The sequence below is a fragment of the Sardina pilchardus genome, chromosome 9 (assembly GCF_963854185.1).
Source record: "Sardina pilchardus chromosome 9, fSarPil1.1, whole genome shotgun sequence".
Classification (NCBI taxonomy): Eukaryota; Metazoa; Chordata; class Actinopteri; order Clupeiformes; family Clupeidae; genus Sardina; species Sardina pilchardus.
Genome location: NC_085002.1, coordinates 29,304,915 through 29,323,249, shown reverse-complemented (window position 1 = coordinate 29,323,249; position 18,335 = coordinate 29,304,915). Strand labels below are relative to the sequence as shown.

Here is an 18,335-nt window from a genome sequence, read left to right as displayed (position 1 = left end):
GCCGAGCGGAGAGCCGAGGGCCCTGGGCGGTTGCCGCGGCCGGCTTACGGCTCTGTTTATGGGGGCGCTCCTCTAATCCGCCGGGCTCTTAATATGGCCGCCGGCGCTATTTTAGGGGATTGCGTTGCGCTGTCGAGGCTCTGTTTGTTTGGACGGCCTCGCCTTCGCCCCCCGTGTGTTTGGGTTGCCTGGAGATGACCCGCGCTCGGCCTGGCTGGGGCGCGACGTTTACTGCACGGCGGAATGTTTTTTTTTTATTTGTTAGACGTGTTTAGTGTTACTTAGTCATGCCTACACACTCAGTCACTCACACACACGCTCACAGTGTGTATGCTTTTTTTCCGTTCCTTCACTGTTACGCTGTATCAAAAGACTTGTGTGTGTGTGGAGTTGCTCTGGTAATGGAAGTGTGGTTTAGACGAGAGAAGAGTGGAACATCTCAGCAGGGCATGGATCCTCTTGCATGTCAATAGCGTATGAAGTGCCACACCATGTGGCCGCTCTGCACCATGCTCCTCACACCTTCAGATGTACAGTGGGTACGGGTTGAGAATGCACCTTCTCCCGCGGGACTCCCGAAGAGATCCCGCAGTGCGTCAAGCCGATTTTTTTCGAGGCTAAGGCAATGTACCCAAACAACCACCAGGTGGCAGAAAGTTTCAACTGCATTTAATGATGAAGACCGCATATCCGTCAATAGTCGACTCCTTAATCTCATTGAATCATTAAAATGAAGGTGATGACTGGCGAAATCATTCAAACGACACTTCAATGAACCATTGTTGAAATGAATGAAAATGGTTATAGAAATCGCCTACAGCCAGCGTTATAAGAAATATATAAGTAATAGTTAGTCTTCTTCCGTATTAAACAGATAGTCTACGGGACGCTCGTTCCGTAGGCTATTCTAAGGAACTACTCAATGCAGCGTTTCGTTATAAGAAATATATAAGTAATAGTTAAAGTCTTCTTCTGTATTGAACAGATAGCCTACGGGACGCTCTTTGATCCATATTTTAAGGAACTACTCAATGCACACACACTGGGTAAACTAGCGCGCTACAAACATTAAAATGTCAAATCATATTTATTTCTCTTTGTCGCCATGGTATTGGGGGAAACGCGGAGAGGCGAGATGGTCAGTCCTCGTATTTTTTCTTCGCGTTTCGTTATAAGAAATATATAAGTAATAGTTAAAGTCTTTTTCTTTATTGAACAGATAGCCTATGGGACGCTCTTTGTTCCGTATTTTAAGGAACTACTCAATGCACACACACTGGGTAAACTGGCGCGCTACAAACATTAAAATGTCCAATCATATTTATTTCTCTTTGTCGCCATGATATTGGGGGAAACGCGGAGAGGCGAGATGGTCAGTCCTCGTATTTTTTCTTCGCGTTTCGTTGTAAGAAATATATAAGTAAAAGTCTTCTTCTGTATTGAACAGATAGCCTACGGGACGCTCTTTGTTCCGTATTTTAAGGAACTACTCAATGCAAACACACTACAATGCAAAACACACAAAGAAAACACTAAACATATAGCCTACAACTTAATGACACTTTAATGCAGCGTTTCTCAAACTGGGCCGCGAAACGTGGAGACTGCTGCTGGTCCGCGAGACATGGAGTGAAATTAGGTCCGCTTCATCTGATAATTTGCTGCGCAATTGACCAAGCAACCGCGGACCGACAGAAAAAAAAAGCAAACGTTGCTGCTATCGGGAGGAAATGCTTGCTAATTTGATGTGTTCAAACATAGGGCCATTCAATTAGGTGTGTCTGTTATTATGATAATTTTCGAGCATAACTGCTTGTCCATAGCTCAGTGACAGGTGTTAATAGCCTTGCCATAAGCACTGCTGCAGGTGCAGATCAACGAATACAGTAATGTTTTACAACCCAGCTGGTATCCGCTGTTCATTCCGACATATCCCCACTCGGCGGTAGGCCTAGGCCTATTTAACTTTTTTTTTTTTTTTCAAACAACGTGCCATTCCGACATGAGGTCATTAATAGGCTATTAATGTCATAACTATTAGGCTATCATTAGGCTTACTATGCATGGCTGTAGGCAGCTTTGAGTCCACTGAGATCTGGACCTCATTGGTTTTGAGAGCTGGAAATGCATGTGTTTGCTAAATATCGGTTGTTGTGCATGTTGCGTTCGCGACTCGGGGAAGTGAAAGCAGTTCTGTAAAGACATTGCAAGTTTTCATGCGCAGCTGTAGCTGATTGTGAAAGCCGATTGGAAATACATAAGTTTAGAGCGAACGTTTCAACTATGTTTGCCATGGTAGACAAAAATACTCAAATAAAACAATAGCCTAAAAAATAACTGCATGCGTAATGGACACGGCTCTATATCCTAAATAATTTTCGAGGTTCGCCATTTGGTAATATGACCTATTCTTACTGACAATAATTTAGATTGAGCACAACTAAAGTTGCACGAAGGCAAAATACAGTCCTAAAAGCCTAGATATAGCCTGGCCAATATTGTAGATGTGCAATAAAAGCAGCATTTGCGTGCGTGCTTGCCGGTGAGGTGTAGCCTACAAAAATGAGCATAACATCTGATTATTAAAGTATGGCTATAGGATGGTTGGTTTAAAATTCAAGTGTAGTAAAAAAGTGTGTGCACATCCCCGGTCAAGGTGCAGAACAAGAGTAGGCTAAATCATAAAATTGGAAAAAGGTTCGCACACTTGAAATCCTTCTTTTTTGATTTTATTTTATTTTCTTTATCACAAAGGAATGACGTTTCGACCGTGTGGTCTTCTTCAGATTAAAATTCAAGTACGTGCGTTATTTAACCCCTCGAGACCGACTGCAGTCTGCTGACACAGCCAGACGACTCTCCCAACCCATTCATTCGTTTTGGCCGATATAACCCATTCATTCGTTTTGTGCGTATATAGATTCCTGCATGCTGAATTACCGTGACCCTTAGCCTACCTTGTGGATGATTTTTTCTCATTGGAATACAGCAGGACAGAATGCCTTTTATCTAACAAACGCAAAAGCTGAGATTGTTGGAAGGACTAGGCTACTCAACAAACTTGTTTTTCGTTTCTGGGAGATCTCGTTATCGTTTTGGATTGTCGAATTTTTATACTTATTGTTTGGACTTATGGACAATGAACTTTGAGGGGTGGTTGTTAGTGCTTTACAAAGCTTTGTGTTAATAAGTGTCGGTCCTCCTATCCTTCAGCTCACTGCGCGATGCAGTTGCGCATAGTGGCCACGAAGTCATTAACTGTTTACGACACAATACATGATATTTGTGTTTTTCGTGTTACTCTTGATTATAATAAGAGGCAAATTGTTACAGGACAACTTAAACTGACTTCCCCAATGCTTCCCCGCAGCACATTACATTTTAATATAGGATGAACAAAGTATATGGACTTGCTATATTAAATCCAGTAACCTAATAATTCTATGTGCCACGTCCGATTTCGCAAGTGATGTAGTAGGCTACGTTTAAACATCGACAAACGTCTGTGAGACTACCCATTTAATGAAGAGCAATTGTCTTGTGCGATCATTCCCCCTCCCCCACACTTGTCTAACCAGTTCACTAGACATTATAGCCTACCTATATGCGCCATTGAGGACGATTGCCTCCCTCCCCCCTCTCTCTCGACAGACACTTCCTGACACTAGGGCTCGGGATCATGACATCAAAACTTCGCGGGCACAGCCACATTGGCAGCTTCACTCCTTAGTTTACTATGGATTACTATGGATTTACTCCCGCCTTTTAGTGTGTTCCTGTTACTTAGTTTTTGCCTTCTTGGTCGTATGTTGCTGTGTAGTGGGGTGTAACAGTGCAACCCACGATCGCAAGAGGAAAATAATAAATCGCTACTATATTTCTGCGTCTTGTCTTGTGCATCTGAATGAATGGATATTACGTTCAGTGCGCTACCAAATGGCGGCGATATTCCTAGAGTTCAAGGCGTGTGCCCGAGCCCTATTATATAAATGTAAAAATGTGTGTGTGTGTGTGTGTGTGTGTGTGTGTGTGTGTGTGTGTGTGTGCGCGCGCGCGCTGAACCACGAATTCACATATTAACTTTTCTTTTCAGCAAACATCGCAATCATAAAAAAAATCGCAAAACTTTTTAATAAAATAATGCCTCTTGTCTTAATGGGTTCCGGAGGTTCGTAGAGTAAGTTTTGAACCCCGGTCGCTGACGTGTGATTAAGATGCCTCATCCAGTTACGCCACCGTTCGAGTATCAATATCTTCGCACTTAGCCAAGAAATATAAAGGATTCAGTCAGTCGAGTTCATTTATTCGCAGCATGCACTTGAAACGCCGATCAAAAGTTCTGACATGTTAAACTGACGTTAGTCATTAATTCACCACATGATAAAATGCTGTTATATTGACGCACAGTAGCCCACAGTAGTCTATGTCTATCTCTGAATCAACATGAACATGCATAACGAGATCCATATATTCTAAGTTGCTAGAAACTTCTTTTGCGGAGCTAGGCCTACTACTCGATGGTTACAATGAATCACCCTCACTGCCCTATCGCATATCTGACCATCCATACAATGTTACAAAATGCGCGATCTTCTCCATGCATGTAGCCTACGGTTATAAGTAAAGTGACATGATAGGCATGTATGCCTATTAAAGATATTTCTGTTAAATACATTTTATTTTCAGTTGTCAAAAGTGGTGGGGACAAAATCTGTGATAAAGTGCTGGGTAAGCTACCCAGCGTCGCAGGTTAAAATGAACATGCCTCCGTTTTAAAATAGCCTATAGGCCTACACATTTCTAAGTATTCCTAGCATAAATGTAGCCTAAATGTCCATCTTGTCCATCTCTTTCGTCTTCGCCTTGACAATAATAGCCTATTCACGGAAATGCGGTTTGTACCAGTAATGAATTAATGAATTAATCTAAGGTTGCCTATCGAGTCTTTCAGGTTGAATTGAAGGCTTCTAAAACCATTTTCATTAATTTCAACAATGGTTTATTGAAACGTCGTTTGATTATAATTTCGCCAGTCATCACCTTCATTTTAATGATTAAATGAGACGGATTAAATGAGACGGATATGCGGAGCATTTCTCTCCCTCTCCATTGACCAAAACGTTGCTCTGGCATCTCTGCTGGACTGACTGAGTTATAGGCTACGTCGAGTGAGAGAGCCAGCTGTGAGGTAGGCTGTAAAACATTCGAAAACTCTGAAACTGCAATCTGACATGCCGAGCGTGATGTCTCTTTTCTCCGCTCGTCACCAGCGCGGTGTCCTCGGGTTTTTCCATGAGCCGAACCTTCAGATTATTAGGGCGGTCTATGTTGCCCCCTTGCGGTTGCAGTTTTCCCGATGCTTCGGGAGTCCCGATGTGCGGGAAAGAAAGGAGCATTCTCAACCCGTACCATCTGTATTGTGGGTAATTGAGTTCGGATTAGACTGAAGAATAGTGGAACACGGCAACATCAGCAGAACAAGGATACAGATAGATACAGCATATAAAGTACCATTGCCATTGTGCTTGCTATTCTGACTGTATCTGAAGATGCGCACGGTGCATTTTGGGTAATTGAGTTCTCTGGACGGATGGTGCGGGAGCAGCAAGACATGCTCAGTGCTAACGTGAGCTGAGTGCTAATGTATGCGAGTGCTTGCTGATGGAGGAAGCTTCCGCCCTGCGGGCCGCTCTGTCCCAGCTCATCTCCATACACAAGAGAACCCTGCTGCCCGTCACCCTTCTGCCAGACCTAGACTCACACACAAGAGCTCTCCAACTTGGACTTTGTTTTCATCTCCTCCCCAACCCACATCCACTCCCTCCACACACACAAACACACACACACACACACACACACACACACACACGCACGCCCTGTCCAGCGTTGTGTTGAGTTCAGAGCCGTCTGCTTTGCAGCTGTGTGTAGTGAGTGATGGCAGCTTGAGCAGATGGTGTAGTATTCTTCCATGGCCAAGAGCCTTTAGCCTCCATTCCAATAACAGTTATCCGCACTACTCTCTCTCCATTTCTCTCCTCTCTCTCTCTCTCTCTCTCTCTCTCTCTCTCTCCATTTCTCTCCCCTCTCTCTCTCTCTCTCTCTGTTATTTTATTCATCTCCTCATCTTTCTTCTTCCTCTCATCACAAAATGACTTGCATCATTCCATGCTGTGATGAAAATAGTTTAGAATGAAGAGTTGTGTTGCCTCAGTTATTGTTTGTAGTATTGTACTCTCATCCTTCCTCTTCCTGATCTCTCATCTCCTCTTTGCTTTGTTTCTGTCTGTACTTCCCCCTCTCCTCCTTCTCTACTCTTCCACTCATCTCTCCTCTTCATTCCTCCTTCTCGTCTCCTCCTTCTCTACTCCTCACTCTGTATTCCTCCTCTTCTCCTCCTTCTCTACTCCTTCTCTATTCATCCTCTTCACCTTCTCTACTCCTTCTCTTCTCCTCCTATATTCCTCCTTCTCTACTCCTCTCCTCCTTCTCCTTCTCTTCTCCTCTTTCTCTACTCCTTCTCTACTCCTCATCTGTACTCATCTCTACTACTCCTTTCTCTACTCCTCCGTCTCTACTCCTTTCTCTACTCCTCCTCTACTCTTCTCTCTTCCTCACTCCTCCTCACTCCTCCTGCTGAGTCCCGCTCCAGAACTCCGGCAGAAGGATTGGATCCGTTTGCACCGAGTAGTAACTCTCTCTACAGACTGGCATTATTTACTCCACACATCGAGTGCAGAGGTGAAGCGCAACTGTTCGGGTGGGGGGGGGGGGGGGGGGGGTCATTCATTTGGCCCGGGGGGGCATCAGCTGCTTGCAGGGGAACGCAGGAGGGTTGGCGGTCGGCACCCCGCTGCCATGCCGACTGGCATCTCCCTGGCACCCAATCTGCCCACTCCGCTCGCCTTCATCCTCCCGGAGAGCCAATCGCTAAGCAACCCGTGTGAGTGCCAGCCCGAAGTGTCTGTCGCCAGGCAACCAGTCCGGTCGGAGTGATTAGAGGCCGAGAGAGAGATGGAGCCCTCGCCCAGAACCTTCTGCAGGCTAGCGTCCTACACACACACACACACACACACACACACACACACACACACACACGTTCACACATGTCTGGATGGATGCATACATGCACGTACAAAAAATCAAATGCATACATAAATGCACAGACATGTTCATAGACACACACACACACACACACACACACACACACACACACACACACACACGTTAAACATACATGAAAACACAAAACACATACACAACACCATTTGTGTGGGAGGGAAGGAGTCGAGCATTGTATCTGTTACCTGCATAGCTTTGTGTGTTGGTAGAGGAATGTAACTGAATCTCTGACACTCTGTGCCTGGATGAGAGTCAAAAGAGATTGGGAGCAAAATGAAAACCTTTCACTAAATGAATTATGATAATGCTCCCCCCCCCCCCCCCCCCCTTACATAAGCCCTGTGTCTAGCCCTGCGAGTCAGTCTAGTGTGGTGGTGGCGGTGGCGGTAGGGAGAGAGGAGGGAGTGCGACACGTCACCCGTCCTGGCCCGGCAGAGCTAGGCTTCCCCACAGCTGGCCCAGTTGCAGGAGGACACGTTTCCCTCTTCACAGCCTCCCACCGCCACCACCACCACCACCACCCCCACCGCCAATCATCTCCCTGCGCCAGGCGTACAGTACATCACGTCAAGAGCGGAGCTCCGACAACACGGTTCACCGTCTGACTAGCAGACTAGCGTTCTCTCTGATGTCAAACTGTCTGCCGACGTCAGGCCAGGCAGTCACATCTCCTGCAGTGTTACCGAGAGGTGAATGAGGTTGTTTACTTCACTACATCAGTTTTTTTAGGCGGCAATGCTAGTTTTGTTGAATGTCTTTCTCCTCTTCTTCTACTTCTACCTCTGTAATCAGTGGGTGCCATTGTGTTTTGAGTGGACACTATTTTAAGTGTGGTAGTAGTCAGCTGGAATTAAGGAAGGTTCCATAAGAAGCTTCCAGAGCCTTCCAGAATGTTCCATCTTGCTCGTGTTCTTAGGCATGCTGAGCCAGGGCCTTCCTGTGCTTTGGCTGTGAGGACCCACTGTACTTAGGGCTAAGCCGAGCTGATCTACTGTAAACTTCACGGCCCCTGCAATCCTTCCTGTGACCCCAAACATAAGCGCTGGGCAGTGTGTCAGCAGAACCTGTGTGTGTGTGTGTGTACACAGTGTGTGTGTGTTTGTGTGTGTTTGTGTGTGTGTGTGTGTGTGTGTGTGTGTGTGTGTGTGTGTGTGTGTGTGTTGGAGAGAGAGGAAAGAGTGAAAGGGAGATTGTATGTTTGAAAGGGGAATCTGGAAACTGGAATCCTTTGTGTATATTTGAGTGAAAGAGTAGGTGTTGTTTGTGTATTTGAGTGAAGGAGTAGGTGTTGTGTGTATATGAACGTGTTTGTTGATGAATGGACGAGTACTAAGAGAGACTTCTAGAAGGAAAGACGAGGTGTGTGTCTGACTTAACCTGAACGGTGCGGTGTGCGACACCTGTGTGCATGTGTGCTTTTGCACCTGTGTGTGTGTGTGTACGTGCCTACAGTATGTGTGTGTTTTAAGAGGGGATTCTCCGATACCCCCATCCCCTGCCCCCCAGCTTCTGGGTCTGGGCCACGGGTCTGGGGAGGAATGTTGGCAGTGCCGCTGCGCTGGTGTATTTTTACTACGAACAGACCTGCTCCAGACCCAGCCCCAGCCCCAGCCCCAGCCCTCTCAGGGCCCACACAGGCCACTCATGCTCCTGCTCCAGCCCCACAGCCACAGGCCAACGCCACCAGGAGCAGAGCAGAGCAGAGCAGAGCAGAGCACGAGGAAGAGGAGGAGGAGGAAGAGGGGAGTAAAGAGAGGAGGAGGACTCCAGAGGAGGAGAAAGCAATCCCTCCATCATCATGTGACGGTTAAAACTCTAACATGGGCTCAGCCTCTCAGCTTGCTTTGGGGTTTTTTCCCCTTTGCTTTCCCCTGCTCTCCTCCTCTGCAGGCGAACTCTGACCTCTCTGACCTCTGACCTTAAATCAGATTAAGTGCAGCGTTTCCTCTGGTTTCGCTAATCGGAGCGAGCGGCCAGTACTCAACACACAACACACAACACAACACAACACAAGCCTGTCTGTCCTCCAGTCCTCACGTCCAGTCAGCCTGCCAGCCAGCCACGTCTTAAGGGGTGTGTGGCCATGTTTGGGGGGTGTTGAGCTCTTGGCTGCCATCTGGAAGAGCCCCATATGAAGTGCTCCTAACCCCAGTGAAGAGTGTGTGTGTGGTGGGCGGAGGGGGAGTGCTGGCTGTGAAGCCGGTGGGGGAGAGCCTTGGGGGTGAGCCGCTCGGCATGCATAGCCCAGCGAGAGGGATCACTTCCCCAGCTATTAATAGAGGCGCTGGCCTGGGCTGGGCTGGGCTGGGCTGGGCTGCCCATAGGGTTGGCAGGGACAGATGCGCTCTTACCTAAAGACTTTCATAACACCAGCAAGGACAGGAGGCCATTTTAGGCCCTCCACCACCACCACCACCACATGCTGATCACATTATGAAAGTGTAACTGCACCCTAAAATATGTTTTTTTTGAGCTGTTGATTTATTGAAATTACTCATAAGTGGTGAACTACACTATTACCAGGGTTAATATTGACAAAAATCGTGTTTCCCGAGAAAAGTGACATTTTGTATGATTTTGTATTGGAGATAAAGCTCTCCGCACCCTCTACAGGTTGAAACATGCCATGGCATTTTGGTCCAAAATGATATTGGAATGCTGACGTAGTCCTACACTTGTCTGGCGAGTCTACGTCACCGGGTCGTTACAAATTAAGAATGAAACGCCCCAACACCTGCTGCCCTGATTAGCCTACCTGTGATAAGCCATGTCTGCAGCACTCATTCCCAGATGGACACGAAATCACCATGGTTGATTGGCTGCAGCAGTGCTGCACTCCCTTCCAAATTTCAGATTGTCCCGCTCATTTTTTAAAGCCTTTTTCAGAAATGTGAAGTGGGTGGAGTTATGGGCTGCATTTACACTTTAAGGCTGGAGATCAGACTGTGTGTGTGTGTGTGTGTGTGTGTGTGTGTGTGTGTGTAAAAGAGGGCACTGTTTTTTGTTCTAGTGGGAAGCTACAGAAAGAAAAAAAACGAGTGCAGAGGAGAAGAGACAGAAAATGAAAGAAGCGTTAGCTTGGCAAAGAGTCTGTCGGAAAGCGAGAGAGAGGGAGAGAGAGATGGAGAGAGAGAAGGAAGATTGAGTGTGGGAGGGAGACTCCAACAGGTTGCCAGGGAGCCTCAGTGCTTGTGGTATGCAGCAACAGCTGGATGCAGACATGCAGATGTACAGCGTCCAAAATAACCCCCCACATACCACACACACGCACACACACACACACGCATACACACACACATATGCCTACACCCACTCCACACACACACACACACACACACACACTGAGCCCTGTTCAGCTCTGCCACGCGCCACAGACTTCTTTGGCTCTTGCACAGAATGCAATCCTCTACCCCAGGACATGGGGTGTGTGTGTGTGTGTGTGTGTGTGTGTGTGTGTGTGTGTGTGTGTGTGTGTGTGTGTGTGTGTGTGTGAGCACAGCAGAGTGCGAGTGCGCATGCCCCCTGTCAGTGGAGTGGGTCTCTGTAGAAGGCAGATGGAAAGAACACCCAGCAACTGCTCCTGATGTGCGTAAGCCGCGTCACCACTCATTCACAAATAGGCTTGTGCTGCCACCTAGTGGCTGATCTGAGCGCACCCTTGGGCTTTTGGCAATAATGAACTGTAGTGGCAATAAGTGACCATTTATTACAATTAGGCCCAACAATATCCAATTTCCAATCATTTATCATGTATATTAAGATTTATCTGCAGCGTTGAAGGTCCACCGTGGTAGACATATGAGACATTTGAGAGCTGACTGTACTGTAATTACAAAGTCATAATTATTCTACAGAGAGCTCTGAAGATGTCGTGAAATGTAATTGTCTGTAATCACGCCGTTTAAGTCTTTTAAAGGCTTTTAATGAGTTTTTATCAGCACTCCAGTGGGTGCCCTAGTAGTTAGAAGCCTTTCATGCCTACTGACACTTGGAATTAGTCCCTATAGTCTTAGTCAGAGTGTGTGTGTGTGTGTGTGTGTGTGTGTGTGTGTGTGTGCGCCTACTTCCACATGGGGATTGATGACTCAGTTACTTACTAAGTCGCATATAACAAGATGTTTATACTTACTAAATGATATGCTATATCTTGGTTTGTGTGTGTGTGTGTGATTGTGTTCACATTGTGTATGTTTGTATGTCAAAGGTCTCTTGCTGATGTGATATGTGTTCTCACCATGGTGTTGGTGTAGGTGGGGATTAGTTCTGACTGGTCACCTGTGTGTGTGTGTGTGTGTGTGTGTGTGTGTGTGTGTGTGTGGACGTGTATGTGTGTGTGCGTGTACATATGTGTGTGTGTATCTAAAGTCTGTTTGATGTCCATTCTGCTGTAATGGAGCGTGTGACTGATCTAACGCGTGCGCGTGTGCGCCCCCTGCAGGTAAGGACGAGGTGCGCGGGCAGCTGGACAGCGCGCTGCAGGACGTGAACACGCGCTACGCCGTGCTGGAGGAGACGGAGAAGAGGGCCGTGTGCAGAGCGCTCGTCGAGGAGCGCGGACGCTTCTGCTCCTTTGTCAACATGCTCAAACCCGTACTGGTGAGGAGAGATGGAGAGATACACACACACACACACACTCACACACTCTCACTCTCTCACACAAACATACACACCCTCACTATCGCTCTCATAGACACACACACACACTCACTCATATCACACACACATACACTCTTTTTCTATCGCTCTCATAGACACACACATTCACACTCATGTCCTCTCACATACTCTCACTCATATCACACACATACACACCCTCTCTATCGCTCTCATAGACGCGCGCACACACACACACACACACACACACACACACTCTCATGTCCTCTCACATACTCTCACTCGTGATTACCTTCAGCGTGTGTGTGCACGCGCGCGCGCGTACATACTCGCTCACTCGCTCACTTTACATGCCCATACAGTGTGCTGTGCTGTGTGCTGTGCTGTCAGCCTCAGTCTCAATGCTGCTGTGCATGCTGCAGCTGTGCTCCCTGGCTGCACCCAAAGGTGAACCTCTGCCCCAGACGTTCCTCAGGTTCCCACACGCTAGCGCTCCCGCACCCTTTCTCCTGATCGTCAGTCTCCAGCTGTCAGCCCGCTCCTTGATCCGCTGATCTGAGCCCCATTAGTCAGGGCCAAGTGAAAGGGCTGCAGAGTGAAGAGACAAATATGAGTGTTTGCTCTGGGCGTATTTATCTTAGGGTTATTAGATACTGATGGATGTTTAGTAGACTTAATGCTTGGGCGTGGTGGGTGTAAAAGAGGTGTGTGTGTGTGTGTGTGTGTGTGTGTGTGTGTGTGTGTGTGTGTGTGTGTGTGTACGAGCGAGCATATGTGTGGGCATGGGAAATTGCTCTAACAATGGACCTTTTCTGACCTCTGGTACAAGTGAGTCAGCTGAGGTACACTGTAATGTGAGACCAAACTAAGTCTTCATCTCGTGTGTGTGTGTGTGTGTGTGGCCAGTATACTCAGACGTTGTGTTGTGTGTTGCTTCGGTAGGACGAGGAGATCGGTATGCTGGGAGAGGTGACCCACCTGCAGACCATCCTGGAGGACCTGACCCACCTCACCGCAGAGCCACACAAACTCCCTCCTGCCAGCGAGCAGGTACACACACACACACACACACACACACACACACACGCGGCCAAGTGTATCCTCTCACACACAAACACTCACTCATACAGTATGTAAATGTATCCTCAGAGATATGTGTTGCTGATGTGAAGGAATGCAGACTAACTCCTATTTGTCCCTGGTCTGTTGTAGGTGATTCTTGACCTCAAAGGATCTGACTACAATTACACCTACCAGACGCCGCCCGCATCGCCTAGCAACACGCTGTCACGCAAGAGCAGCATTAGCAGGTACTAATGCATGATACACACTCACACACTCGCTCAACACCTCATGCATACTCATACACACACACACACACACACACACACACACACACGCATGTACACACACACACACACACACACACACACACACAGAGGGAGAGGGGAGGGTCTGGTGTCCTCGTTGCTCCTCTAAAGCATGTGGGCTCCATCTCAGCTGCTGGCACACGGGGGGAATCCACACTGATGAATTTTGTTTGTGTTTGCTCAACCCCGTTGCCATGGCGCCCTCCCCCTCCCTCCTCCTCCTGTGAGAGCCGACTCTGTGTGGTGTCTCTTTCAAGAGCACAGGAGCGTACCGAGCTGCTGTACTGTACAGGCAGGAGCAGGGGTAGGAGCAGGAGCAGGGGGAGGAGCAGGAGCGGGGGTAGGAGCAGGAGCAAGGGTAGGAGCAGGAGCAGGGCTAGGAGCAGGAGCAAGGGTAGGAGCAGGAGCAGGGCTAGGAGCAGGAGCAGGGCTAGGGGCAGGGGTAGGAGCAGGAGCAGGGCTAGGAGCAGGAGCAGGGCTAGGAGCAGGGGTAGGAGCAGGAGCAGGGCTAGGAGCAGGAGCAAGGGTAGGAGCAGGAGCTGGGCTAGGAGCAGGAGCAAGGGTAGGAGCAGGAGCAGGGCTAGGAGCAGGAGCAGGGCTAGGGGCAGGGGTAGGAGCAGGAGCAGGGCTAGGAGCAGGAGCAGGGCTAGGAGCAGGGGCAGGAGCAGGGCTAGGAGCAGGAGCAGGGGTAGGAGCAGGGGTAGGAGCAGGGGCAGGGGTAGGAGCAGGAGCAGGGGTAGGAGCAGAGGGGTAGGAGCAGAGGGGTAGGAGCAGGGGTAGGAGCAGGGGTAGGAGTAGGAGCAGGGGTAGGAGCAGGAGCAGGGGTAGGGGCAGGAGCAGGAGCAGGGGTAGGAGCAGAGGGGTAGGAGCAGGGGTAGGAGCAGGAGCAGGGTAGGAGCAGAGGGGTAAGAGCAGGGGTAGGGGCATGGGTAGGAGCAGGGGTAGGAGCAGGAGCAGGGGTAGGAGTAGGAACAGGAGCAGGGGTAGGAGCAGGAGCAGGGGTAGGAGCAGGGGCAGGGGTAGGGGCAGGGGTAGGAGCAGGAGCAGGGGCAGGGGTAGGAGCAGGAGCAGGGGTAGGAGCAGGAGCAGGGGTAGGAGCAGGGGTAGGGGTAAGGGTAGGAGCAGGGGTAGGGGTAGGAGCAGGGGTAGGAGCAGGAGCAGGAGCAGGGGTAGGAGCAGGGGTAGGAGCAGGAGCAGGAGCAGGGGTAGGAGAAGGCTGTGTGTGGCAGGGTTGGGGGGGCTTTTGTCACCCAGCCTGCATTAGAAGTGAGAGGAAGAGCAGAGCAAAGGTCAGTGAGGAAGAGGAAGAGTGGGGATCAGAGGAGAGGAGTGAAGGTCAAGGATGAGGGAGGATGCAGACAGAAGAGAGTGATGGTCAGAGAGGAGAGAAAAGAAGAAGAATATAGGAAGAGAGTGATGGTCAGAGAGGAGAGAAAAGAAGAAGAATATAGGAAGAGAGTGGGGGTCAGAGAGGAGAAGAGTGGGGGTCAGAGAGGAGAGGAGAGGAAGTGATGGTCAGACAGAAGTGGAGACTGATGGAAGGAGCAGACACATGGGTTGGATAGAGAGAGCACAAGTAGGCGTCTGGTAGCACACAAGAACAGTCTCTAGTGGGCTGGAGCAGAAAAGGAGGGCCTCTGACGTGTGTGTGTGTGTGTGTGTGTGTGTGTGTGTGTGTGTGTGTGTGTGTGTGTGTGTGTGTGTGTGTGTGTGGTTTTGTCCAGTCCACTCTTTCTCAAGGGACTCCTTATTACTTGTGCATGTCTCAGTTTTCTACGGGCAGTGTTTTTTTTGTGTGTGTAAGTGTACGTCATAAGTGTGTGTGTGTGTGTGTGTGTGAGACTGAGAGTGAGTAAGTTCACGTCATAAACCTGTGAGAGAGAGAGAGAGTGTGTGTGTGTGTGTGTCAGCAGTGCGCTGTCTCCGGTGGGATCGCTCTGATTTCAGCTGAACTGCTGGACTGAATCAGCTGGTGGTTGAGTGTGTGTCCAGTGGTGTGTGCGTGTGTGTGTGGGGGGGGGGGGTGTAAGACTAGTGTTTCATGCATTCTTTCCTGCGGGACCGCAGCTCAGGACTTGGCACTGGAGCAGATAGCCATGATGCTCTTCCAGAAGGTTCTCTAGATCGCTGTCTCCTTTACTCACTTTTTCCCTCCCTCTACTCTCTCTCTCTCTCTCTCTCTCTCTCTCTCTCTCTCTCTCTCTCTTCTCTTTCTCTTTCTCTTTCTCTCTCTCTCTCTCTCTCTCTCTCTCTCTCTCTCTCTCTCTCTCTCTCTCTCTGTCTCTCCTTCTCTCTCCCTCCACTACTGGGATTGTCATTAAGATTATTCCGGAACAGTTTGTCCGGGACATGGCAGGCCGTGCGGTGCGGAGCGCAGCGCTCTGAGTTTCCACTTGTCCCACTGGGTTAGCCACTGGGCCGCCTCCCAGCCTACTGTACTGCCGTCTGAACCCAAGCACACACTGTTCCATGGAAACTAATTACACCTTCATTCTGACTACTGCTGGAGTCTCCAGCTCAGCTCCGCTCAACAAAGTCTTCTGGCTATGAGTGCTGCAGCAAACATCATCACCCAAACCACATTCATATGCACATTAAAGTAAAATAAATATCACCAAAGCCACACTCATATGCACATTAAAGTAAAATAAATATCACCGAAGCCACATTCATATGCACATTAAAGTCAAGTAAATATGGTGCCACAGCAAACATCATCACTGAAGAAGCCACATTCATATATACATTATAACAAAATAAATATGGTGGTACAGCAAACGGCATCACCAAAGCCACATTCACATGCACATTAAAATACATACATACACACACACATAGGCACAGCAAACATCATCACCAAAGTCACATTCATATGCACGTTAAAGTGAAATAAATATGGTGGTTAACCTGCACTTTTGCTCTTTCCTGCTTGGAGTGGTGGAATAATGCAGAGAGGAGTTGTTGTTTTGTTCTTGTTTTTCTTTGAATGTGTTGATGTAAGCCTTGTTGGTTTGACTAATATGGTTTATTGTTGTCATTTAAGGTTCGGTTGGATAAGCACTGATGCTTTTCACATGTGAAGCTCCTAATGGAAAATTAAAGTCATTTGAATTTGCGACTGATCTCATAGAGGAGTTTTTAACATGATCTCTCTTTGTGTCTCTCTTCCTCTGTGTGTCCATCTTGTCCTCCCTCCCAGTAACTACCAGTCCAACTCGGTCAGGCACGTCCCCTCATTGGACTCCATCTCCAGTGCAGTGGACGGCATTCACCTGAGACCCCCCGACTCTGTACAGGTATGTACCTCACACACACACACACACACACACACATTTTCTTACCCCCAAAAGAAACACACGTTCATACAAAGTGGTTTTGACACAAACACATACAAATAGCTCAAAAGAAGTTCAACCATACACAGCACACACAAACAAGGTCTAAGCCCATATCAGCTTATGTTTGAAATTGGACATTTATTTGAATGTCGCATGTCACAGTACAGTTGTTGGGATTCAGATGACCGGAGTAACATCTTTGATAATGTTATTTATACATACAGACTGAGTTATGAACTCATTGACACAGGTTGTCTGAGGGTTATTCTGAGCACCTGGTTTAGTGACTTACCCAGACAGGTGGATTCCAACTAACCTACAGACCTATGACTTTACCAACCTAGATAAGTTATTTTAGTGTAAGTCATAGTAGTAAGAATAGCTAATGGCTTTGTCAAGAGAATGACATAAGACATAAGCCCTATTTACTATTTAAGGACAGTTTTATTCTGATCAAGGTGTTTATTTGTGTACTTTCTATTTTTACCTATACGTGTCATTTTCTCTAGTTAGAGTAGGAGTAGAGTGTGGCCATGTAAACCTGCCTGTAGTGTTCTCCTGTAAGGAGGTTACTCTTATTCTGAGGTTACTAATCCAGGTAAGTCAGTAAAGCACCTACTTGGAAATCCGCCCCTGCTCACATGACTGTTCCCTAGTCAGCTTTTGCTGCAGGCTGCGTTTTTTTAAAGGTTTGCAGGTCAGTGGTTCACTCTCGACATGCACATCCTCGGTGCGCTCGCTTCGGTCAACACGCCTGCTGGACTCAAGGGTCGTCTGGCTGGACCCGTGCGCTGACGCTCGCCGCAGGTCACGGTCATGTGACTCTATCCCTGCCCGGATGTCAAAAGTTAATCTGTCACCGTCTTACCTGCCCCGTCTTGTTGACAGGTCATGGCTGGCGGTCCTCGGCTGTGACCAAAGGTCAGCTGGCTGTGACTTTGACTCGGATCGCAGGTCAGGCCCGCCGGCCCGGCCGAAGGTCGTGTCACCGGGGGGGGCGTAGATGGAGATACGAGTCGGGGGCGTAATAGCTCACTAAGCTCACTTTGTCCTTTTGGTGGCCCTCCGTTATCTGCCCTGGAGCCTGACTCATGCTGAGGGGAGATGGGGCATGTGTCTCTCTTCCTCTTCTGGGTGTTGTGGGGTGGGCTGGGGTGGTGTGGGGCGGTGCGGATTATGGATCTGGTCTGGGTGGAGAAGCCCCTCTGGCTGTAGAGTGTGTGGAGTATCGGGTGTGTGTCAGGCAGCCTCTCTCGTCTGAACCGCCTGGCTAACATTTCTGCCTTTTTTCCACTTCTCCCTCTTCACTCCTCTTTGTCCTTCTGTATTCGCTCTCCCCCACTCCTCCTGCCCTGGCAATCTTTTTGTGTTCATCACTCTCTATTGAGCCCTCACCTCCTCTTCTGGTTGTCTATCACTCTTTTGTCTGTTTCTTTCTTTGTCCTCACCTTTCCCTTTCCCTGTCTGAATATCACCTCCTCTTCCTCTCCCTCTCCCTCTTCCTCTTCCTCCTCCTCCTCCTCCTCCTCCTCCTCCTCCTCCTCCTCCTCCTGGTGTGCGTCCGCTCCTCCCTCCCCCAGCGGCGTGTCCAGCGCTCTCTGAGCCCCATGCTGCGTTGTGAGGGCTGGGAGGGGGCGCGCTCGCTCAGCGAGGGCAACTCGCCCACCATCACGCTGCGCTCCGGCTCAGGCTCTGGGCCCCGCAGCCTGCCCATACACACCGGCACCAACGCCAGCGCTGCTGCTGCTGCAGCCACCACCGTGAGCACATACACCACTTCTGTGTGTGTGTGTGTGTGTGTGTGTGTGTGTGTGTGTGTGTGTGTGTGTGTGTGTGTGTGTGTGTGTGTGTGTGTGTGTGTGTTTGTGTGTGTGTTTGTGTGTTTGTGTGTTTG

The 18,335-nt window shown here is 48.7% G+C and overlaps 1 protein-coding gene across 1 annotated transcript in view; it reads left to right on the top strand.

The window, feature by feature from the left end:
- mtss1 (MTSS I-BAR domain containing 1) overlaps positions 1-18,335 on the top strand; it is a 75,408-nt gene that overhangs the window by 45,348 nt on the left and 11,725 nt on the right. Inside the window, exons 7-10 of the mRNA XM_062544639.1 lie at positions 11,558-11,715; positions 12,676-12,783; positions 12,946-13,043; positions 16,303-16,399. Of these exons, the coding sequence (XP_062400623.1) occupies positions 11,558-11,715; positions 12,676-12,783; positions 12,946-13,043; positions 16,303-16,399 (461 nt within the window). The remainder of the gene's footprint in view (positions 1-11,557; positions 11,716-12,675; positions 12,784-12,945; positions 13,044-16,302; positions 16,400-18,335) is intronic.